At 31.4% G+C, this 25,420-nt stretch overlaps 1 protein-coding gene and 1 long non-coding RNA gene across 6 annotated transcripts; one reads left to right on the top strand and one right to left on the bottom strand.

Moving 5' to 3' along the window:
* The first annotated feature begins 12,381 nt into the window (after window positions 1-12,381).
* On the top strand, window positions 12,382-17,678 carry LOC129301724 (uncharacterized). Its single transcript, XR_008591079.1, has 2 exons — window positions 12,382-12,776; window positions 14,941-17,678. It is a non-coding gene; the product is annotated as an uncharacterized LOC129301724 (long non-coding RNA).
* On the bottom strand, window positions 14,301-24,193 carry LOC129301723 (MADS-box transcription factor 23-like). 5 transcript variants are annotated; one of them, XM_054940316.1, is made up of 9 exons: window positions 23,978-24,193; window positions 23,517-23,725; window positions 17,111-17,189; window positions 16,308-16,369; window positions 15,202-15,301; window positions 15,064-15,105; window positions 14,905-14,988; window positions 14,623-14,777; window positions 14,301-14,535 (listed from the first exon to the last, which is right to left on the bottom strand). In XM_054940316.1, the coding sequence occupies exons 2-9, from the start codon at window positions 23,696-23,698 to the stop codon at window positions 14,517-14,519; spliced, it is 723 nt and encodes a 240-aa protein (XP_054796291.1). In that variant the 5' UTR covers window positions 23,699-23,725; window positions 23,978-24,193; the 3' UTR covers window positions 14,301-14,516. The 5 variants fall into 5 exon arrangements, 4 of the variants coding, with proteins under 4 accessions (XP_054796291.1, XP_054796290.1, XP_054796292.1 ...); XM_054940315.1 differs by having other exon boundaries at window positions 23,517-23,745; window positions 23,978-24,189; XM_054940317.1 differs by having other exon boundaries at window positions 14,301-14,532; window positions 23,517-23,745; window positions 23,978-24,187.
* Between the last annotated feature and the right edge of the window lie 1,227 nt (window positions 24,194-25,420).

Below are 25,420 nucleotides of genomic sequence, written 5' to 3'. Positions count from 1 at the left end.
CATTCATTCTTTTATTGGGGAATTAAATTTTGACTAACTCTTTTAAGGGCCATAAAAAAAGTTGTGTTGAACTTGTATTACCTAATAAGCTCGTTGTATTTTATAAATGTCGTGTATTAATGCTTGAATGACACACTTGTAATGGCTACTAATTTTCATTTCATGCATAATGTTTTAGACGTACTAAAGCATAAGGTTTTGTTTGAAAAGGAAAAAATAAATTTAAGTCAAGAAGCTCTTGCATGCATCTCATAACTCAAATGAGTTACAAGGAAATGCTAATTAAGAGATTCCCTTAAAAGATTGAAAAAAATATGATTGTATTTTGAAGTATATTTATAATCGTCCTCCTTATTTGTTTTTTATATAGTAGGATCAAGCTTAACATGTGCATGATATTGTTCTTACCCTTATGATGTATCTTTTGATATAGGGTGCCCTTTGATATTTGTTTATCATTTTGATTGTACTTGACAAAAAGATAAACTAAACCTAATAGAATTAATATTTTTCTCATTGAAAGTATTGTTGTTCATTCTTGTTCTTCACATTTACTTATTTTTCCAATATAATTCAGTTATCCTCTATGTTATACTGTTGAATCCACATCTTTTACATTAACACTCTAATATTTATGATATGAAATGTGGATACAATTTGCCTTCTATATGACTCTTCAAAAATTCCATGATAACATTAAATAATTTTATGTAAATTTTATTATCAATGCCATTAATTTTCGTAGAAAATACCATGAGTTATATGTAAAGCATTATGGGGAAAAACTCGCGAGCATGAATGATAAATAATTTACATGTAATCCTTAGCGGTTACATGTAAACTATTACTCATTACATGTAAATTGATATAGGAAAAAATCCACGAGCATGTCTGAAAAATAATTTGTATGCAATTTCCAGGGGATTACATGTAAATTTAGAGGATTATATGTAAATCAAACACATAAAAAACAAGCCCTTATGAATAGCCTAGAATTACATGAAAACAAATATGGTTTACATGTAAATCAATAGGTGGAAAAAGTAATGAGCATGATTGATAGCTAATTTTACATGTAATCTTTGGCGGATTATATGTAAATCAAACACTCAGAGCATACCCTTGTAAGTAGCTTATAATTACATGAAAATAGATACGGTTTACATGTAAATTAATAGGTGGAGAAAGTCGCAAGCATGACTGTTAGCCAATTTTACATGTAATCAATCAAATCATACAAAGAGGACGTCCTTATGAATGCCCAAGAATTACATGAAAATATATATGGTTTACATATAAATCAATAGGGGGAGAAAGTCGTAAGTAAGGCTAATAACCAATTTCACATGTAATCCTTAGCTGATTACATGTCACTTAAATCACACAGAGAAGAGACCCTTGTAAGTGCCTAAGAATTACATGAAAAATAACATTTAAGTTAGAAGTCTTAAAACCAAGCCAGAAGCCTTACACCTTAAGTCAGAAGCATTGCATCTAAAGCCAGATTTACAAGCCAAAAACCTTACACCCAAGCTAAACCCTTGCACCCTAAGTCAGAAGCCTTGTACCCAAGCTAGAAGCCTTACATCCCAAACTAGAACTCTTGCACCAAGGCCAGATTTGCATGAAAATGTCTAAGATTTACATGTAAATTAATGTTGCCATAACATAATACATAACCTTTGCACCTAAGCCAAAAGTATTGTATCCTAAGCTAGAGGCCTTGCACCCGAAAGGAGAACCCTTGCACCCTAAGTCGGAACCCTTATACTCAAGCGAGAACCCTTGCACCCTAATCCAGGTCCCTTACACCTAAGCTAGCTTCCTTGCACCTATGTACCCCATGATTGAACCCTTCTACTCTACATACTCCATTTAAATATAAGATTCATAATAACATGTAAGATGTAGGAATTCCATGTAAATCAAATACACTTAAGTGAAATTACATATAAATATAAATAGATTTCATGTAAATTTAACTGAAGAGAACGTGCAACTGTCAGGGTCAATGATTTTGATGGAAATGGCCCTTGATTACATGTAATTGAATAGATAAGTTACATCAGCAAACATGACTGAGCCACAATGACATGTAAGATCTAGGAATTTCATGTAAATCAAACACACCTAAGTGAAATTACATGTAAATACAAATAGATTTCATGTAAATTGAAAACAATATCAAATGAACTTAATTTTCAAAAATAAAGTAAAGATAGAGTAATTTTTTTCCAAAATCATTCATAAATAGCATCAATATGTCTAAACTAATTTTGTCATTCATAAATAGAGTAATTTGCAATATGATTTTAAGCTATAAAGGCACATATACAACTAAATAAATAAGATGTAATTTAGGTTCAATATTGATATGTACACTACACAAGTCCATGAAAATACAACAAAAATAAGATAAGGTAGCAAATGCCTTAGATTTTATATAACTTTGAACAAACACCTAATCATAAAGTAATGATGTCATCTTAGTTGTCCTTCATGTCTAAAGTCACACGTTTCTTGTAGTATGTACAGGTGTGCACATTTCTGATTATACTTTACTACTTGCCTTACAATTTCATCACCTTCTACATCTACTAGAGTCCATTTGTTCAAGTCTATGAGTGTAGACTTAATGATAAATCATTCCAATTCAATACCTATGCATGAAGATATGATGCCTTTTAGTTTGAAAATTGTGGTTCCTTCTCTTACTACTCATCCACATTCTATCATACCATCATATAAAAATTTCTCTAAAGCTACACAAATCTTCCCACCCATGTGAAAAAAAAATATATCTCATTCTCTTGCACACTAATCATTTTACTTTGCAAGATATTGAAAAAAACAAAAACCACAAGCTTCACAAATTAGAGAAATACATAAAGCACTAATCATGTGCCCAGTCAATCAAAAATTGCATCATAACACAATCATACCATCCTAAAACTACTCTCTATTGATGCTTCTATACTTTGTGTTGTAATTATTGCTTCTATTTTTTAAGGTCTCAAATTTTAGAGGAAGCCCTTTTTCAAGCTAAAGAACCTTGAGAATTTCTAAAGCTAGATTGATGTTGGTGGACAAATAAAGAGTGTTAAACCATATTTGTATTACACAAGAGCTCCCATACTTTCAAACGCATGAATAGACCATCCTTCAATGATGTCCAAATAAGGTTCAAGCAATAAGTCCAAAAATAAAACAATTTTTAGCATCCTCAAAGGAAGAAAGCAATACTTGATCAGTGATGACCTTATCCACTATGCTTGGATGAAGACAACCATTAGACCAATATGCTAGACCATGTGTAAGACATTGGTGCTCTAATGTTCAAAAACCTCAATAGCCTCTTCTTTTATTTATTGCTTTTTTTAAATGTTTTAAGGGAATTTTGGTAAGCACAACACAAAGTAAAATAAATAAAATAAAGAGCTTGGTCTTTGAAGAGTACTTGGTCCTTAGGATTAATTTCCTTTTCAACTTAGTTTTTTGACCGATTTTCCCTAAATTGTATATAAAAGATAAATAGATAAAAAATAAAGAATAAATTATACCTTATGTGTAATCTTACACTCTTTTTAAATTTTGTGCTATTCACAAATTATCTTTTCTCCTTACGATTTTAATTTAACAACTAAGGTTTATGAGCAGAAAATATGAGAGAATTCTTGATAGGAGGACTTTCTTTTACAACATTGCCACTTTGAGTCATAGTGGACAAAAATAAAATATATGCCATAAACATATTTGATCATGTTATGTTGAGTATTAACCTTTTTTTCTACATCAAGAGGATTTGATATTTAATTTATTCTAGTTAATGGTTGAACTCTATAAGCACTGACTGTTTATAATAAAAACAAATGAAATTCTAAGTCTCCAGTCTTTCATTTTTTAATTAGGTTTTTCCCATGCACAATATGAATAATAATTTGAGAAAATATTATTTATTTTAAAAAATAACTATAAAATAAAAATTGAGAAAAGAACAGGATAGATAAAAAATAACGATGACTACAAAGTATAATTAACATATTGTGAGGTAAGAGAAAGAATCATTAAGAAAACAAAAATATAGAATTATATAGAAGCCGGATTATTATTAATTATACATTATCTAACTTCTTGTGATTTTTTTAAAAGGTTAAAGTGCAAAAATACTAGTTAGGAGTATTATATAGTCTAAAGTGAGAAAAATAATAAAAATACTCATAGCGTTATCAAAGTTAGTATAAAAGTAACTGAACCGTTAACTTGCCCTAACACCGTTAGTTTTTTATGTTAAATGCTAATTGTGCTTGTTACTTGTCAATCTTTGCTAATGTGGACTAAAAAATAAGGCAAAATTATCCATGAAGCCGTCGGCCAAGAACATCCAGTAGCTTAAAGTAAGAAAAATGGTAAGAATATATATAATGTTATGTTATTTTTCGATGTTAAATGTTGACCATTTAGTTGATAGCCTAACACCTAAGTAAAAGTTAATTATTTTTTCGTTGACACAGCTAAAAAAAATCCCAAGTAGAATTTTACGAAAGTTGATAGGTCATTATATGAATGCCATGTAAAAAGATGTTGCTTTAACTGATTAGCAAGTTAAATCGCCTGCTTCTTTGTAGTAGTGCTAAAAGCCATTTAAGGATTTTAAACCTCATTATAAAAAAAATCATTTAAGGTGGTGCTAATGTTTTTAAAGTAGGTGGCATAGGAGATGTGCATAGTTATAAAGGCGTTATGAGTAAAGACAACCTCCTTCATAAAGTGCTTGCGTTCTTTGCAGTGAGCCACATGCTGTTCATTCTTAGTTTTTGATTGTGTGCTACCTATTTCATTATGTTGAATCTCATATTTTGCATATAAGAAAAATGAGTAGAGAGGGAGGGAGGGAGGGGATGAGATACACAACAATGGAAAAAAAATCATGTCATAGATTTTGATAAATTGGTCATTATTACACCTATTAAAGTAACGTTATGGGTACTCATATCATTTTCTCACTTTAGGCTATTGGACATTCCTGGCTTACAATGTTATGGGCATTTTTGCGTATTCTTTTAGTCTATATTAGTAAAGATTGATAAATAACAAACACAATTAGCATTCAACATCAAAAACTAATAGCATTAGGACAAATTAACGGTCTGGTTACTTTTGCACAAACTTTGATAACATTATGAATATTCTTGTCTATTTTCTCAAATGCTCTAGATAGACTATTTATGGATATTTTTACACCTCAATCTTTTATTAAATATGTAGAGTCACTGAGACATTTCTTTTCCTTTGAAGGGGGTAATTTCCTAAAGGGAGGGGAAGGGGTGGATAATTTCATCGGTATTTTGCTACTTTGTGGATATCATTATGGATTCACCTCCTCATTACTTTGCGTAATTTGATATTTTCATATTAGCACTATCGTATATTAATTTTCTCGCTGCAATTTTAGTGCCATTATTTGAAAGTTATAATTGAAATAGATGTCATTTTACGAGGCAAATTAAGTTTACTAAAATCCTTCAAAAAGACTCCTCTTCAGTAAAACCAAGAGCTTAAGAAGAAGACTAGAAAAACATAAAGAAACACGAGCAACTGTCCAGCCCTATTTTCTTCAATATACTCTAACCATTAATCAAGGTCTAGGCTCTTGCATCAACCGTAATAATTCATGTATGAAATTGGAAGGCAGAGTGAGAATGACCCGAGATAGAAAGCCAAGTAATTCAAACATTCAAGCCCCTAAATTTTAGTTCATCGACAATATTTATTGCTATACAACTCAAATTTGTTTTTTCTGAAGCTTTATGTTAATACATAAATCATTTAGAAACAGGGGTTTCATATACATGTATTTATTATGGGGCTGTGTAAAGCAACAATTGTAGCTTACCTTTAACTTCGATCGACTGTATCATAGTTACTTGTAACCAGATGATTTAGTTGAAGAAGCTGTAAATCTAGCAGAGAACTCACTACGTGTCATTTCTTCATCGTCATCGACACAGCCCTCATCGAAGTTCTGAGCATAACTTAGGCGATCGTACCTGAACCCACCAACTGGTCTGTAACTGTGTCGCTTTGACCACTGAACCTTCAATTTGAGACAAGCCCAACATGAAAACAACGCTTTGTCTGTTGAGCTTCTAGGGGATGAACTCTTCGCCATGACTTTGAGGGAAAACTTGCATGGAAGGAAAGTTTAGTATTAGAGTGGCTGGGGGTCTTTGTTATTCACACTACTATATTTCTCTCTTGTTGAGGATTATAAGTTGAGTGTGTGGCAGAGGGCAATATTATTAATATGGCTATGAAATGTGAGGGGTCAATAATGTAGGAAAGCCTTTTGGTTGGAAGAGGAAAAAACACTAATAAAGAAGTTTAAGGATGATATGAAGGTCAAAGAACTTTGACTTGTTGTACCCATTTGATTTTGTATAGAAAAAAAAATTTCCTTTTTTCATAAAGCGGTCTATTTTATAAAAAGAGGAAGAGAGAAAAAAATAATACTTTTTTTAACTTTCCAATGTTTTATACACCACCCATTCCTAAATAGTAAGATACTTTTGAGATTTTAAGATATATGACACTTTAATAAAAATGAGATTTTATTAACAAATGTGATTTTACATAAAAGGATTTAAGGAGTACTTCTATACAAAGCTCCTTTTTTTTCATCTTTTGTAGATCTTATAGTCAATTCCATACGTTAAAAAAAAGAAAGAAAAAAAATAAAAATAGGCATCAACCTCTAAAGATATTAATCTTTGCCTTCAAACAAATTTCAAGATGGAAAATTAAGGATGTAAGGGGGAAAAGTGTGTTCCATTACATATTTGCAGTAGCTAAAAATTCTTGGTTTGATAACATTTGAGGGAAAACAATAACCATTAGATCTTTTTCTAGTTTATGGCATAACTGTTTGAGGGTATATATGAACAATAATCAAGTGATACGTGTGATGATTACTAGTAATGTCAATCACAGACCTTAACTTTCCAATCAATCAGACTCTTACAGAACATGGTGATATTTTTAGTGTAAAAAGCTAACCACTAGTGATGCAGAATGAGTGTTAAAATTATACCTTTCAAAATTATACTGTTAAGTGATGAGTAATTGGTTAGTAGGTTTGAAAATAAATTTCATTTGGAGAAGAAAGAGACTACCTGCTCGATGGTAGTACGCTGGGCCAAAGCTCTTGGAGCTTTCAAAAAGGAATATGCTCAAAGACCTTGGTCTGAACAAGACAGGTGTTCTATTACACAGATCATAGATCCTTCAGTCTTTCAATATTAGGCAATTTATTGCTGGAAAAAAATAGAGAAAGTGATTAATTTAAGGAAAAAATAATAATAAAATTCCTTTAAATTATATAAATAAAAATCTAATTTCTCAAAATATCATAATTTTATTAAAATTTTTAAGAACCTTTTTGTCAATAAATTTTAAATTGAAAAGATCATTTTATCCTTATTAACAAGTTATAATTTCTTGTTCAATTCTCACAATTTTTTGAATAAAATTTGTAAATAAGGTTTGTTATTTTGAGAGCTTGTTTTTCAATAATAGAAATTACACTTAATAAATTATGATTTTTTGTACAACTCTTACAATTCACAGAATAAAAGTTATTATTTCTTAAACAAAAGTTGTGATTGGAGCTTGTTTTTCAATAATAAAAATTATATTTGATAAGTTATGATTTCTTGTTTAACTTTTACGATTTATAAAATAAAAATTATTATTCCTTAAACAAAAGTTATAATTGGGGGCTTATTATTTTTAGTAAGGGTAGAATGATCTTTTTACTTTAAAATTTATTAACATAAAGGTCCCTAGGGACTTCATAGGAATTATGATATTTTGAGAGATTAAATTACTATTTATATAATTTGAAAGAATGTTGTTATTATTTTTCCTTAATTTAATCATGCCTGGATGTTAGTGCTCTTTAATTAGGAACGACCACTTGGAAATGGGGAGAAAAGAGAGACAGGTAAGAGTAGCAAAAGAATGCCACATTTTAACTCAAAATTTCAAGGGTTAAATTTATGGATCCTTCCTCTTTATTTTATATTTAATTATTAAGCCTAACTTTATTCGACGTGAGACTTCCCACACCGTTTAATGTCTACTCACACTTAAATAGCCTAAAAATCTCCCTATATGAATTAAAGGGACATTCAAATGTCTTTCATAATTTCTTGTAGCAATTCCTTAGGGGCATCAATGGGGCATTCTACAATGAGTTATTTTGATTAACACTATTATCAAGAGTTTCGAGATGATTTGTTACCACCTCTTTCGCGATAGTAAAATTTTCCATGTTACCAATTGTTTCATTTTGGTTATCTTCATTGATTTGGTGGCAACATTTTCACATATCATTAGTAGTTTAAGATCCTTCCCCCATTGCTCTATCATTTCCATAAAAGATGACCATCTTCTCATAATTGGGAAAAGAAGTTTTTCACCCTTTAGTGTTACTGCAAGCATACGAGATGTCAAAGTGTAGAATATTTTAGAGTTATTGTTCTCATGAGGATTTAGGCAAATAAGTATTGAAAATTCACTATTAAGCTTTTGAGTTAGGCTAAGCAAAATCAAGAGTAGGCTTGTATAAAAGTAATGAAAATTAGATTAAGAAGCATTTTAAAGGATTAAAATTTGTTAAAACCTTAATTTCAAGAGGTGAGGATTTAGGATTATCTCTCCCCTTTGTATTTCATAAAACTTAAATTAATTCCTCTCAAATAAATTTTTAATGAAAATAAGTATTAGTCTAATATTCTAATTTACTTGAAAAAGCTTTATCAAGATAAAATCAAGCATATATTTGCAAACATTGAAAGTTCGTAATCTCTTGGAAATGATTAGTGAAAATAATTGTTAAGCTCCAATCTTAATAAAACTATGAAGAGTTAATAAAATATCTCTATTTTACCAAAAAAAAAAACCATCCATTTAACTTTGTAAATTTCAAGTTCAACACTATTTCATCCAAATTCTACATCTAAATTAGCTCTCTTAAGCACAACTCAAGTGAACAAAACAATTCAAATGGTGATCAAGTATTTAGAAACATTAAGCAAAGGATAAAATAAACACATATATATCAATAACTATTAAAAGAGAGAAATATTTAAGTCTTAATCCATACAAAGGTTTGAAATAGTCCTAGAACAAGAAAACTAGCTACTCATGTTTAGAAAAGAGCCATAAATGACATAATGTACGGCATCATATTAGAAACAAAGAGAGAAAAGGGAAGAGAAGAAGAAAAATCAAAGGAAATCCACTTGAATCTCTTCAAATCTTCAATCCTTGGCCAAATCTCCTTTAAAGAACCCAAACCCTAGCAAAGCAAGCCTCAAAAGACCTCTAGAAGTCGTAGCTCTCTCTTTAAAGTATAAGAATTTTGCATATGTAACCATAGCTTCAAGTTTGATTTAAAAACGCACAGCTTTAGTAAAAGGCTTTTGGCTGCGACTAATTCTTCCTTAGCTACAGCTAAAACCTCTTGGTCAGGACCTCTTAGTTGCAACCAATTCTTGCTCAACTGTAGCCAAAATGTGTCAATTAAGTTTTGTTTCTGGCTTTTAGCTGAGGCCGAAGGATTGTCGGCTGAGGCTTAATTCTTCACACTTTATCTTGACATTTTCTTAGTATAATAACTTCATAACTCCTTCTTTACTTCTCAAATAATGCTCTAACAATCTAAGAAGGTAAGAATTTTGTGAATTTAAGACTAATTATACCAATATAAAGAATTATGCATAATTTACACTAAGATTTTGTCATTTAAACCTAAGTGTGAGATATGCACAAAATGTGTTAAGGTGACATAAATTTCTATAGTTTATCAAGAGTATGTCTCCAATTTCCTGATTTAGGCTTGGACAATAATGACAAGTTTCAAACAAAATCTATTATTAAATGGAAAAAAATAAAGTAGATTTATATAAATTTGAGTTTTTTTTAAATCTTCACGTAGAATGTTAGATGAACTAACCTCAATAAGTGCATCCCAAACTTTATTTTTTGCACTCTATAAATGAGTTGATGGGTTCCATCTGAATCCACCCAATCCACCTTTAAAGACGTCATAAATTTTAAAGAAGTTTCTCTTTAAAGTTTTCCACCGATTCTTAATCCCTTCTTTGTTGAAGGAATGCCAAACTTAGCAGTTAACTATTTCATAATGAAATCATGTAAAGTGGTGAATGTCTCATTTACTTTGTTGCCAATATCATGTTGATATAGAAAAGCATCAACAAGTGCATCATCTATTGCTCTTGTCCAATTCAAGCATTGCTCATTGTTGCTTGCTTTTGGAGGTATCTATAAAGTGCAAAATAGCCAAATGTGAGTATACGTCACATGATAAATGCTTAGAAAATATTAAATAAAATATCATGGTTCAAACTAATTATAATGCATTAAATAATAATGTATCCAAATAACAATGCATGAAATCTATCCAAATGATTATTGAAGTAAAAGCATTAAAGTTAAACCCAAATGATTATTATTGATTTGATAATCTATCTATATCGGATTTGCTCTAGTCTTTAATAAGCTCTCCTCAAGTAGCCTCCTCATTAGCACCACATCGATCATGATTATTTGATTCAGATTTAGATTGAGTTGCAAGTTTAGTATCTACTTGTTTTATGAGATCTTTACTAAGGTCCATGCCCATCAAGTAATTATAAAGAATGCAACATATCCCAATGATAATTTTATAAGCTTTTACTCCATTATTAAGCTCTTGTGAATTGGCTAAAATTTCAAATCTTTTTTTCAAAACACCAAAAGCTTTTTCAATTGCAATACTTAATGATGCATGGTGCAAATTGAATAACTCCTTAAAATTTTAGGATGGATTTATTTATGAATAATTTTCAAATGATAAAAAACTCCTCTATAAGGTGTAATAAGTTCACTTGTTAGCATAAAGCCAACATCCACAGGGTAGTATTTACCTTTAGGGATTTTGAGCTTGTCTTCTCGTGTCAATACATCTTTAGCAGATACTTGCATACGTATGTGTGTTCCATCTATGGCACCAACACAATCTTTAAAAAAAAGGTAGAACTTATCATATCAATGAATTTTAAGAGTGATTGTTGAGCCATCAGGTTGTATAATAAATTTATCTCCTATTTCAATGATAGCTCTCAACATATTATGAAGATGACATCTAACTGCCTCACCAAAAGTCAAAACTAAAAATTTACGTGGCTTTGGCTTGTAATAGTGTGACTTCATATACATTTTGTATTATATATAGATTTAGATTATTGACTAAGACTCTAGATTAAAAATCTTTTTTTCATCCCTACCCTTGCTCCTTATAAGATTTCACATATACTAAAGTTTTTCTGTGTCCATCTTCATGTTTTTCCCCTTTAAAGGTATTGCTTTGATTGTCTTTGTGATTTTTGTATTCTTGAGATTTGCAAGGCCTGCTTGTGATATGATCATACGGTAAAACTAGGGATTTAGAATATATCTATTATCATAATGTTAGTGCTATAGTTCCTGAATAGATGACAACAATGCAAAAGCATCTAAGATTGAATGGATATGTGCAAAACTTTTGCAGCAGTTTCAAGTTAACTCTACCCATACACCTTTCAATTCTTGATTCTTAATAATTTAAAGATAGGTGTTCTGAATTCTGCCACAACTTTATTCCATATTTATTCACTCTTCTTATTCTATGTACAGTGAAAATTTAATTCTAAATAATTTCAGTTGTCTACATTCAAATTATCATTGGACTAGATTCTTTGATATACCAAGTGGAATATCATTTTTCTATTGTCAGCTATCACTACTACAAAACATGCTTTTAAGAGCGCATATTTAAGAGCACTCACGAAGAAAAGCGCTCCCATTATTATATGCAGAAGTTATAGGAGCGCTCAAAAAGTGCATTAATAAAAAAATTATTTAGGAGTACTTTCTAACAAAGCGCTCCTATATGTATCGATAAAAAAATAAAAAAATTTAAAATATACCTTTAGAAGCACTTAATTTATAAGCATTCCTATAGATTATATTTAAAAAAATGAAAAAATTAATGCGCTGCTATAGGTTATATTAAAAAAATAAAAAAAAACATATACCTTTAGGAGTGCTTATAAGACAAGCGCTCCTATAAGTTATATTAAAAAAAAATTATACAAACACTTTAAAATAAAGCACTTCTAAAGGTCTATATTGGAGCACTTATTTTATAAGCACTCCTATACAGGTTGTTTATAATTTTTTTTTAAATTTTTATTATTTTCAGTTTTAAGAAGCCTTGAACACTCGATAGACAGTTCAAAACGCTTGACTTTTTAGTTCTTCTTCTCCCAAAACCCTCCCTCTCCATTCCCACCTTCCAACTTCTCCTCTACGGCAGCCGTCAACACTCATTGGAGACTTCTCTTTGCTATGCAGTGAAGTGCGTCACAGTGGTCACCGTCTGTTGCAGCGCAAAGAGCTATTCATCGCGTCACCAAAACTGCAGGGAGAAGATCGTTGTCATCTAGCTATTGATCGTTGAATCTGCCCCAAGAGCTATTCGATATCTGTGTCTTTGGAGTAGTTTGAAATTGTGTCATCGAATATGCTTGGATATGTTTGAAATCTACTTCGCTGTAGCTGTTCAAAATCATGTCGCTTCACCAAAATTGCATAAAGAAGCTTGCCATCTTCCGGTTGTGTGTCATTAGAGATTCGAATCCTTGCCACCGTTCCTATCCAGCCGTGCGCAGAAAGTTCGTTTTAAATTTTTTAAAAAATTATATAATCATATTTTTGTTGATAAGTTGTTTTATATATATTTATGTATTAATAATATAGGTTTGGTAATAATAATCTATGACTTTGGTTAAATTTTTATTGACATTAAATTACTCTCATGTTAGGTAAAATTAAGCTTGAAATTAATTATAATTGTTCTATAATTGATCCTAAGGTGGTGAAGGTCTACCTCTATGAGTATAATACATGAAACAAAATAAAGATTTGTATTAGTCGCTTAATAAAACATGTTTGATATACATATAAATGATTGCTTGATTAATATTTTATATTTATTATTTTGAATATGTTGTTTTAGATTGGTGTAGAATTTCAAAAAATAAAATTAGAATGTCTAAGTTATAGAGGAGGCTTTATCAAATTTTCTTCAGATTTAATCTGTAGATCCAAATTATGTATATAATTTGATGTCTAAAATGTTAATTAGTTCTATTTTGATTCTAACATGTTTGGATAATTACTTCTTATTTTATTGTTTTTATAAGTACTTACACAAATAAAAATTTAGGAGTGTAGTTACTATGTGTTGAAGTTTATAAAAGAAGTAATCATATAACAAGAGCTGATCATTCCGTCAAATGTAAGTATTTCAAATTAAATTCATGTCATACATATGGCATAGATCATAAATTATATGTTGATTTTTCTTGTAGTATTTTGCTGGAGCAAGATCTTCGCATTTAACCATGGAGTAAATAAAAGATGTAATTGAGAAGTTGTCAGAATATATAATTAGTTATTTGTGATAGGTAACGTCTAATGTTAGAAAAATACCAAATATTTTATTTGTAAGATAGACTAGCTAGCGATTAGATAAGCTAGAAATTTGATACAAGTTTGTTTTAATTTCAAATTCTTTAGTTGTATATAACTTCTAATGTTTAACTATTTGTTGTTAGATTGATTTTTTTGATATTGATATGGAATAGTTGTCATTTATAATGAGCAATAAAAGACTTGTGAAAAGACAATTAAATTTAAAAAAATAAAAACAAAGAGCTATGGGAGCGCTCATAAGAGTGCACTTCTAGAGAATAAAGATACAAGAGTGCTCCTATATCCCAACATACAGGAGCACTCTAAAAGAGTGCTCCTGTATGTTTGCTAGTTTTCTTTTTAATTTTTTGAATCTTACAAGAGTGCTTTACGAATAGCGCTCCCATAAGCAAAACCTATTCAAAGTGTTCCCGTATACTTTACTTATAAGAGCTCTTTTTAAGCACTCCCATAAGCTATTTTTGTAGTAGTGTGTTAGATATATTGAATTTGGGCACATTTAGAAAATTGGTGAATTTCTTTTTGTCAGTAAAATAGTATTAGAGTTTGATAAAGTTGCAATTGTATGCCCATAAAATGAAAGGCTTTCTCGTACAAGGATGGTCAACATCTTCCTTTTTACTGCTATCTTCACTCTGCCTACTTCCCTCATTTGAGTGTAATTTTTTAACACAATAAAAGGCCTGAATGCAATTCATATCTATGCAATGTGAAGAATTTCTTCATTTATTTAGTCATAACTTTACATTAGATGCCATGTTCATTGTTTATCACGTGCATGCTTGAATTATTTTGTTAAAAATAATTTTAAATTAGTTTGTATTGTATTAATGCACTTGAGTATCAAAATCATACATTCCAGATCTGAGACCATTTTCATGATAGCAATCAATATACAAAATTCTCTTGTAATTGCGTCAGTGCAGTTGCAATCTGCTGCAGCAGTCACAAAAAATCTGACATTAGGATTTCTATAATGTTTCATGATTTGATGACCTGCTAGCCAAATAATCAGGATCTTACCCTAACTTTGTGGCTCCTGAAGGCGACTCATGGTTTTGCTGATGAGGTTGGCTAAGCTGGAGATTCACTGGCACATGCGAATTCTCCCCTATGCCTAGGCCATCCGTGAGAATAGAATTTCTGTTTGCTCCATTTCCATCTCTTATTCCATAGACCTGGATCAGTGAAATGTCTCTGTTAAAGTTCTTAACAAATCACATAGATGATCATGATTTAAAAATTGGATCACAAGCTTCTGATATTCTATTAGTCTGTTTTGTTATTTAAAATTTAAACCACTACCTTCTTTTTTAATTCCTTGTTTTCTTGACAAATTAGGTTTACCTTCTTGTGCAATTCCACATTTTCTTGACGCAAGAGGTTTCCCTGCAGAAAATGAGCATTGTTTGAATTAATGAAGAATTGTAGAACTGGTAAGGAATCTTTTGTCTTGGAACTGACCTTTCGGTTTATTTCCTGTATTTCATCCATTAAAAGTTGATCCTGCATCAGTCAAATCATGTTAATACTTCAGTTTTTATTATAGAAAGAAAAGATTAGTTTATGCTATATTGAGTATCAAAAAGCTAATTGCTCAACCTTTTTTAGACGGACACCTCGAAGGCTAATTTCCAACTGGCTTTCTAAACTCTGTAATTCTTTGACAGTCAAACCTGAAAGTTCTTCTCCCATTATTTGCCTGTTAATCATACAATAAATATGTTTGAGCCTTTTGCTTTGACGATTGAGAAATTATTCTTAAGGATAGAGACAAGGGATACATATAATCTAGCAAGGACTTGAACAATACATCATCAAGGCTCTCAGCTTTATGTACTCTATAACAGCAATAGCAATTCACTTTCTGTTGCCCGTTTGCATAATTTTCAATTAGAGGTGATTAGGTCTTATTAATCTTCATGTGCCAGGTAATGTATTTCATGTTTATCTTTGTATTCTCGTTAGTAGTGAATTCAGTACTCACATTTTCATATAAATAGTGGGATTTCTTTTTAAGACAAATATAACTTGAGGGATTTAGTAAAATGGATCTCTCTAGTTTGAAGAAAATATTCATTAAACCTGTTATTTGTATTCTTTTTTTATTAATCCTCTTTGTATTTGGTGCCATTGGAGGGTGAAATAATTGTTCTTATGTCTTATAATTTTAAAGTTGTATACACTAGTTCTTTTGACAGTTTAACATGGACATATGTCTGATAATGTTATAATTTTCTTACGCATTTAAAGTTGCATACACTAGTTCTCTGACAGTTTATATGGACGTACATCTGATAATGTTACTAATAGAAATCCAATTTGTGACCTTGAATGAATAATTTTCTTGTTTCGCTTTGTCAAAATTGTAACCTGACTTTAAAGGAGTAGATTAACATGTTCTTTTTTAACATCAATATTTCTAAACTTATCTTAAGAAAGTAGATATTTAATCCTTTGGTTTTATTTGCAGAGTACTTGCCAATTTTCAATGCTTATTTTTATATTTTTGCCCTTATTAGATGTTTTGAATAAAATTATCGGTAATGAAATTGAAAAATATTTATTAGTGATAAAGGTGAAAACCTATTAAATTTTAAGATAAAGTTATTAAGGTTTAAGATTTTCCTTGATTCCAGTGAAACATCCTAAAAGTGATTTATAAATAAGATCACTAGAGGGAGTATTTTGTAGAAGGAAGAAGATACCGGTGACTCTCTTGCAAGTTCTGCAACTGTTGCCTCAACATTGCTGCCTCCCTTTGCCAAAACTAGAAAATGAAGAGAGAGAGAGAGAGAGACAGAGAGCAAAACACGGTGCACTTAGATGTTAAAGGAATATAAGACACTAGGGATTAGTACTTTAATTTTACCATAGTATTTCCAATTTCTTGAGACATTTAGGTAATAGCATGGTAGATTTTTTTTTGGGTGCATAATTTATGGATGAATCAACAAAAAAACTACCATTGCATGCCTGTATTTCCCCTTAAAGGAAGTCCTCAATGTGATTTCTTCTTTGCTAGATAGATATCTAATGTCTTTCATAAAAGGATGATATTTCATGAATAAAACTTTTTTACATCACAAAATACTGATTGCAGGTCATAATTTAAACATGTTTTTTTTAATAAGTTCAATTCTTATTGCTCAGTAATTTATCATTGCTGATGCTTGATAAACCATTTTATGACAGTGCCTTAAGGCGAGGTGATCTCTTCAGTAACTAGATTGCTGCTTACTATGGAAATCTAAATCACATACTCCATATATCGAAATTTAAATTTCCTCATTTTTTTCCTTTTGGGATACTATATACAGTGTATGCTTCTCGGTTTTCCTGGATTCCTCTCCCTTTTAACTTAAAGTTACCATGTAGAAAAATTGACGTCTTCTTCAATTAGTTCTTGATTTTTTTTTTTGGGTCTCATGATAAATGGCTTGCTTAATTGGAAAATAATGTCAGTGTGAAACTTGGAAAGTGTCAGCTGCTTAAGAAACTCATGAAATACCTTTACTTCAGAGGTTGAACCTCCAAGTTGATGATGTTCCTCCTTAGCTTTGCCGTATCGTTCTATTACTGATTTCATGCTGGAAGAATTCATTCAAAATGTCAGAATTTTGTGTGGAAATCGTGAAATATATGACAAAGCAATGTGGTATATTCGTGGGTCAAGAGGGTAGTCAAGGAGAAAGGAAGGGAACCAAAGAAAATGGGAGGGAGGGGAGGGGATGGTTTGATGGTAATTTTCTCTTCGCCTCTTCGAGAAAATTTCAACCTCCAAAATCCCACCAAAAAAAAAAAAAACTGGAGAGTGGAGATTATGCAAGTATGCAGAATTTTCAAGGGTTGGTTGAAAATCCTCAATTGTGCTTCCCTCTTTATAACATCCGATCAGAGAATCGTTTTAATAAAACCTTCCCCTTCCGTCTCTATTCCCCCCCCCCCAAAGCTCGCACCAACACCCCTTGGTGTAGATCCATTACTAGAAGTATTAACATTATATTTTTTTGTCATTTTTTATGTTACAACAAACTCAAAATTATGACTGTTTCCATATCTATTTTTCTTTCTAGTTCTTCCTTGGATTATGATGGTATCTGCAGTAGATTTCATGTAACGTAAGTACAATTCACTATAAAATGCAACTCTAGCGCAAAAATTAGCATTGACAATCGTTAATGATTATCTTGAGTTTGTTTAGGTCAAATGTTTAATCGCTGAGAGGGTTACCTTTTACTTTGGTGTCTCAAGTTTGTTTTTACCAATTTAGTTTTCCTCACAAATTAAAAGTTCTGTCAAATGAAACTGTCACTTTAATCAAGTGAACATTTTGTTATGATTTCTAAATAAATTGGAGGTCGTGTCCCACATGATTTGAGTCGGTAGAACTTTCCCGTTTTAATGAAAATGACAGCATTTAGACAAATTTTAGAGTCAAATAATGGTCAAAAGTTTGGTTAAAAGAATGTTTCAAGAGCCATTGTCATTTGGACATCTATTCCCGCAAACAAATAAGTGAAGAAGAGCACAAAGCGTGTGATGTTAGTCTTTTTTTTTTTTTTTTTGAAAGGAATCACATCTTCTAACGGCTTCAGCTTCTTCTTTTTAATTATATGAATTTTAAAGATAAATTATATCCCCTCCTGTTCCAAATACAAACGCTAGTTAAATGATTTGTTTTCGTTGTAAATACCAAGCATACATCAATCTATTTTGTCTCTCAAATTTATAATTTTTTTAAAATCATCTTTTTTGGTTGCGTGTATTAAAACGATCAGTTTCCATCAATAAGATTATTTTCAATGCAAATAATTAGAGGGGTATTTGATAAAAATCAATGTACGCATGACTAGATAATAGTCCCCTAACCAATCAACTAGAGAAATGTAGAATCTGCACTAGACGGGCGATGTCATGAAACAGAAGATGCTTTACATAACCGTTGATGACAATGGCATCTTTGAAAACATCATTGGCCGAGGCAGCGGAGAGCAGGGGATTGAAAACTAAAGATACTTAACCCCTTTAGTTGGATCAAGGCAACAAAGAAGACTCCGGCGAGAAAGAGACACAAAGAGCCCTTTCCCTTTGAAAGATCGATACTTGGATGCATGCCTGGCTTTATTATTTTGGAAAGCCTATAAGGAAGGGAAAGAAGACAGAAAGCATGCTTTTTTATCCTACAAAGCGGAAGTCTCAAAATTACCGCTCAATGGAGAGCGTCAGTCTTGTGAAGTGGAGGTCTGTATAAGTTCGACAGTCATGGAGACAAAGACGCCCGCTGCAATGGTGAACTCATTGTCGAAAGTCCAGACAGAGTTGTTGATGATTGTTGTCGAATTTTGATAATTTTTATTTATCAAATATTTTTGTAGTTTTATAATCTTAGGGTTGTTTCTTATTTGGTTCAGGTTACTGGACCTCTCAATAACTTCATAGAAAGGTTTTTTTTTTTTTTGGGGGGGGCCAAAAAGTTTTTTTTTTTTAGAAGTTAACTTTTTTCAAAAATTCAAAAATAAGGGCTTGTTTCATTTTTAATTTTTTTTTTCAGTCTTTTGTAATGTTAAAGACAAAAATACCTTTTTAATTACTAGAAAGTAGTAGGGCTCTAATAAAATTAGCTTTTTAGTAAACTAAATAACTATAGTTTATTCAATTTTCGAAAAAGAGTAGCTTTCTCCCGACCAAGTGACTTCTTAGCAATTTTGTTTAATTTAATAGGCCTTTTTGTATCCGATTAGCTTTTTTAATTTGATCGAGATATTTTAAAAAAAAATATTACGAGATATTAAGAGATTTTCTTTTTTCATTTCTTATAGTTTGAATAAAAGATCTATTTTTTTATTACACCAAACAAATAAAAAGAATAATTTGAATCGCATTTTAAATAGAGAAAAAAATTGCTTTATTCTTTATGCGTAAACTGTTTTGTCATAACTAACTCATTAATGTGAGTCATATAAGGGGCCTTCCACCTTTTAAGACCAAATGGTTAGAAGTTTGATTTATAATTTTTTCTTATAGTTGAGAGAAAATTACTATTTACTCTCAGTATATGGATGAGATACACTACAAGCTACCAAAGCGGAAGTCATATCTATCCAGAAGTAGTTTGGTTCGACTGGTCTAGCCACTGGATTCTCGTTTGCTTGACTATGACCGTCGGCCTTTGCAGAGACGCTTCTTATGCATTTTTTGAGTTGCCAACTAGTTTGAGGCTACCCTAACTAGTATAGAATTGTGCTAACTTAACTAATAACAGGTTTGAGTTTAAATTTTGAATATGCGGTTGCACTAAAAACTTGTTGAGAAAACTTAAACGCCGCTATCACGCTGTCAACCTAAACCCAGATTAAGTAAGTTATCATATATCTTTCAAATATTGAGCGGCTTAACGCAAAAAGAAAAGAAAAGAAATATCTTTCTCTAGTTGTTTTGCGGTAGTGCCTATTAATGTTTGAGACCATACATGAGTGACAAGACGGAATCAGGATGACATTATATCCAACCCGAAAACAGCCAGTGCACTCATTTAATTTGTGTGATAATGTGATGGAAGCATCCCAATGATCTCAGCCTGCTTAAATAGACTCGTAGACATGTTTAATCATTCACTAGAAACCAAGCGGAAAATGAGCCTCGAGCATTATTCAGACATGGAATCCATCAGCAGTATGTTTGGGGACATAAATTGCTTCCCCTCATGCTTTAATTGGTGTCTATCATTGATGCAGTTAAAGGGAAAAGAAGGTGTGCCATTTATACTCTTAAACAGGCAATTTCTGTACTCCTGTTTATTTTTTTAACGGAAAAGATAATGAATCTATTGCACTAATATACACAAAGAATTCAAAAGAGGCTGCCAACAACCTTTCATCAACCTCTACCTCCTGGAGGTAGACGTTGCTCAAAGGTCCCAAAGAATTGAGACTGCATTCGCCTATCCTTATAATAGCATCTAACATCCTACTTTCTATAGTCTATACTCCCTTTTTTGGTAAAGAATTTATACTCCCTATGAAAGCAGCAGTGATGGTATTTTGAGTGGTATTTTTGTATTTTAACATTTTTCTAATCAATCCTTCATTGTTTTTGGGAAAAACATAATTTCAAATCCCTATACTTTGCTCAAGTTTTGTTATAAATTTATGCACTTTTTTTTAATGTTCTAGATTCTTACATTTTTATTTTTTAATATTTTAGGTTGGGGAATACAAAAAAATAAAAGTATAGGCACCTAAAATAGTAAAAAAAAGTGCAGGACCTATAGCAAAATTCAAACAAAATGTAGATACAAACAATCGGACATTGGGTATATAAGCATTCTCATTCATTCTCGTACCATTCAAAATAGAATCCATCCTGTCTCATTTCTTTTAATTTATTACTATTTTCATTTACACGGGCTTTCATTATGCGCGCCAAATGACATAATGAAATCAAAATAAGAATAAGTCAAGTCCCATATATCCTGATAATTTAACAATTTTTTTACCGAAAAAATCCGGCTAATTACTTTGAAGCATTTAATTTCAAAGTCCATGTATTGTCATATAAAGATGATTTTTATTGAAGATAAATGAGGGGACAAAGGGATGCGAGAAGAGATGGTCACTGCATAATTTTCTTGTGTAAGGGGATGGAAAATTCGTTCCAGTTTGCAGCTTTTTCATCAAAATATATTACACTACATTAAGACAATCGTATCTGAACTGTTGCCTCATGGTCAAAAGGTAAGAAAGAAGACACTCATCTACACCAAACTGACTAGGGTTTTTCGTTTGCAGTTTTAATTTTCTAAGAACGATCGAGTTCCTTTTGTCTTTATAGTAAGGGAACCTGAAGCTTTACTTCGTTTCTGATAATTGCTCAAATAATTTCAGTTTCGTGTTAAAATGAAGCTCCCAGCATATAATTTCAAGTCATCGAGAGAACAATATAATGCATGTCCATATATACAATTCTATCCTGGGAAACTCACACACCTAACGTTAATTATCAATTTCATTGGATATTTTACATATTTTAATAATTTATAATTTTATCTTGCTAGACTTTTAACTTAAAATGCTAAAAATACTAAAATATACACTGCTCGTATTATTTTTTATGGAATATTGGATTTAGTTCTTGTCACCTTTTAATAGCTCAGGTAATAGACAGTAATCCATTTGATATGGACAGTCAATATCAGAGATTGGATCTTTTTGCAACTCGATCGAAATGACATTAAGAATTAAGTTTTGGGGTTGTCAAGCACTCAGTTATAGAAATACTGGAGTCTTGTACTCAGGATAATATAAAATCCAGAAAGCATGGATGTTAGTTTCAAAAAGTTGAGTCATACCCTTCATGCACAGCCTAGAAGATAAAACATGCATGACTGCAACATGCACCATGCATGGACATCAACTTCGACCTACATTTGGATGAAATTGGATATACATTCTGTAAAGTGAATGTAGAATTCGAATATGTTATATATGAATAAGATATAAAAGGAAAAAGCAAGAGACAAAGGAGAGGCTAACGTTTGCTGGGAGAATTTAAGAGGAAAAGGTTAAGGATTTAAGGAGAAGCTTAGGTAGAAGAAGAAAAGGATTCCCATTAGCTTTCCTCAAATCAATCATTTTTTTTTTAATTTTCAAGGTGTATTTTTGACACGCTTTACTTTTGAAGCCAGTGTAGGAATATTATTATGACCAGCTCGATGATATTTTTCCTAGGCACACTATACATGAACCCCAGTCCATTAAGCTACTTGATTGAATCGCCTCTGGTCTTGTATTAACTTGTAATTTTTGTGATTCATTTTTAAGTGCACTGTTTATTGAGTCAAAATTAATTTTGACTCAATAATAATTTTGACTCAATAAACTTTACCTCACTGGTCTTTTTAATTAACTTGTAGTTGTAGTTGTCGTGAATCATTTTTTACATGTACCATTAATTATATAGCTTGATTTAACCAAGAAGTTGCCATTTATCCTTTTGCGCGCGCGTTAGTACATTATTTGCTTCTTTTTTCTGGGGTGAAAAATTAAAGTACATTTATTTTTTTCAAGTCTACTTCCATAAAACGCAGGCAAAAGAAAAAAAAAACTTCCATAAAACACCACTAGAATTACTTTTATTTCTTAGGCTAACACATTTACTTCTATGTCATTTGAAACAATACATATATACATACTAGCATGCGAAGTCTGGATCTAGTTGTTAGCAACAATGAACCAAAAACTGGACTAATAAGTAGTCACGTCTAACGCCATTGACTACCTCTACTAAACCTTACATCATGCTGCGATGCCCTCAACAAACACTTTTTAATAACATTTATAGCGTTGTGGAATCCTGCTTAATTTAATTAGGTGCCACAACGTAGATCTTGTGTGACTTATCTGTATTGTGATTTGTATGACCTAGCAGAACTGTACCGCTGATTTAAAACTAGCCATAAGCAACTGTTCTGGCCAAAAGATGCTGGAAGAGTGTAAGGGTGGAAGGGTTCTCAGATCCTGCCCCGCCCCTTTCCACTTCCATTAAGGATTTCAACTTCTCAAATGACTACGCAGGAATCCTAAAACTTCTGTCCGTCTTTTCTTTCAAACTAGTCCTAAATCTAAGTATAATACAGTGGTTCTGAGCAACAGAATCAAAGTTTTCTATCTCGCTAGTTGGCATTAAACATCAATTATCCTGTCCTCAAATCTAAGAAAATTAGCGAACCGGTGCGCTTAATCATCTTCAGCACGAATATCGGTGCCATTTCAACCAGGAATATAGCATTAACCAATAAAAAACGACGCATATATAGCAACGGAATTAAAGACGGGTGCAATGGGATGTCCAAATAAAAAGACGGAACAGAATCACAGATCAAAAGAAAAGGGAAGATCTGAGAATTTAGCGTGCACCTTGTGCTGGCGAAGTCGTAGAGCTTGCCAGTGCTCGAGAAGATCATGACTCCTACCTCAGCATCGCATAGGATTGCAAGTTCCTTCGCCTTCTTCAGCAGACCGTTTCTTCGTTTGGAGAAAGTTACCTGCCTGCTCGTCGAATTGTCGATTCTCCTAATCACGATCTTCCCTCTCCCCATGTCTATGTTTTTTAGCCCTAACTCGATCTTCGGAAGAGAAAATTGTTCTACAATCAGTCAAACAAGAAACATTTTAAGGAAAAGTTTAGCGAAGATCGTGAAAATCAAAAGTAGTAAATCGATGAACAACAGAGAGAAATGATTCATAAAAAAATCTAGCTGAGCTTTGGATGGAAGGGAAAATGATGGTGAAAGAGGAAACCCAGATTTGTTTTCCGAGAAGAACAGCGAGAATCTAGGGAAAAAAATAAAAGAGAGATGAGAGAGGAGAGAGCTTACTGGTGATGAACGCTTCGATCGATTATAAGAGACAAACTGAGGTTTCAAAACCGTACTGAAGCAGCAGGAGCCATATAAGGAAAGTATCCGACTAAGTCCGCTTTGGCTGGTGGAGTGGATTCGCTCATCGGCGCAGAGAATACTTGGACAGGGGCACGTGGCCCAGTCAGTTTCTGCAGCGATGGGCTCTTTCTTTTTGCTTTTTTTCAGGGAGAAAAAAATCGTGCCGTGACAGTTAACATTCAACGTGATTTCTTTTTTCCGATTAATCGTGGAAGGCAGATCTTCCTTCTTTCATCTTTTTGGGCATTTTTTGAGCAGGGGTATTCCTGGAAAGCAGAAACAGCATGTAGAACTTTTCTCGGGAACAGCTATTGTGAGATGTGTGAAAATTTTAGTTTTAAACTTCCAGCCGAAAAAAAAAAAAATAAACGCCATATCATATCATATCATACTCTTATTAAATTTTTAAGTGTATTAAGATTATAGTTGTTCTCTCAAGTTGAATCTTTAAATTTAATATTTTTAATTTATAAAATAATGTTAACTCATTCATAAATTTAAACTAAATATAAACTCAGTTAAACTAATAAATTTATCTATAGTTTTTTTTATTTTTAATTTATAAAATCATGTCAATTAATTTAAAAACTCAAATTAGATGTAAGCTTATTAAACTTACTATAAGTTGATTGATTTTTTTTTTTAAATTGAGTGAGTTAAGTACATACTATAAAAATTTTGATTAATAAAAGTTATAAAACATGATTCAAATTAAAGAAAAAAAACTTAAAAAGTAAAAACTAATATTAATAAAAAGAAAACAAAAAAAATAAGTTTTTTTTATTTTAAAGTTTTCATATTTCGTATGATAATTTATCAATGTAAATGTGTTTTAAATTCAATAATTTATATTTTGAATATATTTAAATTAAATTACAATCATATTTTTATATTTTAATTATTTAATAATAAATTTTTAGTAGCTATTTATTAATAGAGATGAATTGTTATGAATTTATAATTTAAATTTGTAATTCGAGTTTATATTTATATTACAAATTTATTTAAATTCATGAGTTTGACAATTTTTATTGGCATGGCATATTCCTTCTTGACTGTAATAAAAGATAAGGCATATTCAGAAAAATTTCTATGACCCTAATATAAAAACACTGCCTTTTAAAAGGTTAACAGTACGATTTTTTTTCCCCGTGTGAATTAATTAAAAGGAGCGACTTCATCTCACGTAAAGTATTGCACAGGCGGGTGAAGATCCGTATAATCATCCAATCCAAGGTATAAACGATTATAGCAACGTACTGATGTGCATTCAACAATTCCCGTAGGAGGTGGTAAGAATACATTCTAGTTATATATTTACTGCCCACAAAAATTAACGAAAAGATGTATGATTGGTACTTGAAACAAAGGAGGTCTATT

The sequence above is a fragment of the Prosopis cineraria genome, unplaced genomic scaffold, assembly GCF_029017545.1.
Source record: "Prosopis cineraria cultivar Desert tree isolate PC_DT_omini unplaced genomic scaffold, ASM2901754v1 PC2, whole genome shotgun sequence".
Taxonomy (NCBI): domain Eukaryota; kingdom Viridiplantae; phylum Streptophyta; class Magnoliopsida; order Fabales; family Fabaceae; genus Prosopis; species Prosopis cineraria.
The sequence above is the reverse complement of the archived record's forward strand: the minus strand, read 5'-3'. Positions and strand labels throughout refer to the sequence as shown.

Bases quoted from the DNA above. Each gene is read 5' to 3' on its own strand.
- LOC129301723 (XM_054940316.1), bottom strand. From the start codon at position 23,698: ATGGGGAGAGGGAAGATCGTGATTAGGAGAATCGACAATTCGACGAGC. The intron at 17,190-23,516 runs GTGCACGCTAAA...GAATTCTTCCAG, and splicing joins TACGACTTCGCCAGCACAAG to CATGAAATCAGTAATAGAAC. The intron at 14,778-14,904 runs GTAGTGGTTTAA...TCACTGATCCAG, and splicing joins ACAAGGAATTAAAAAAGAAG to GTCTATGGAATAAGAGATGG.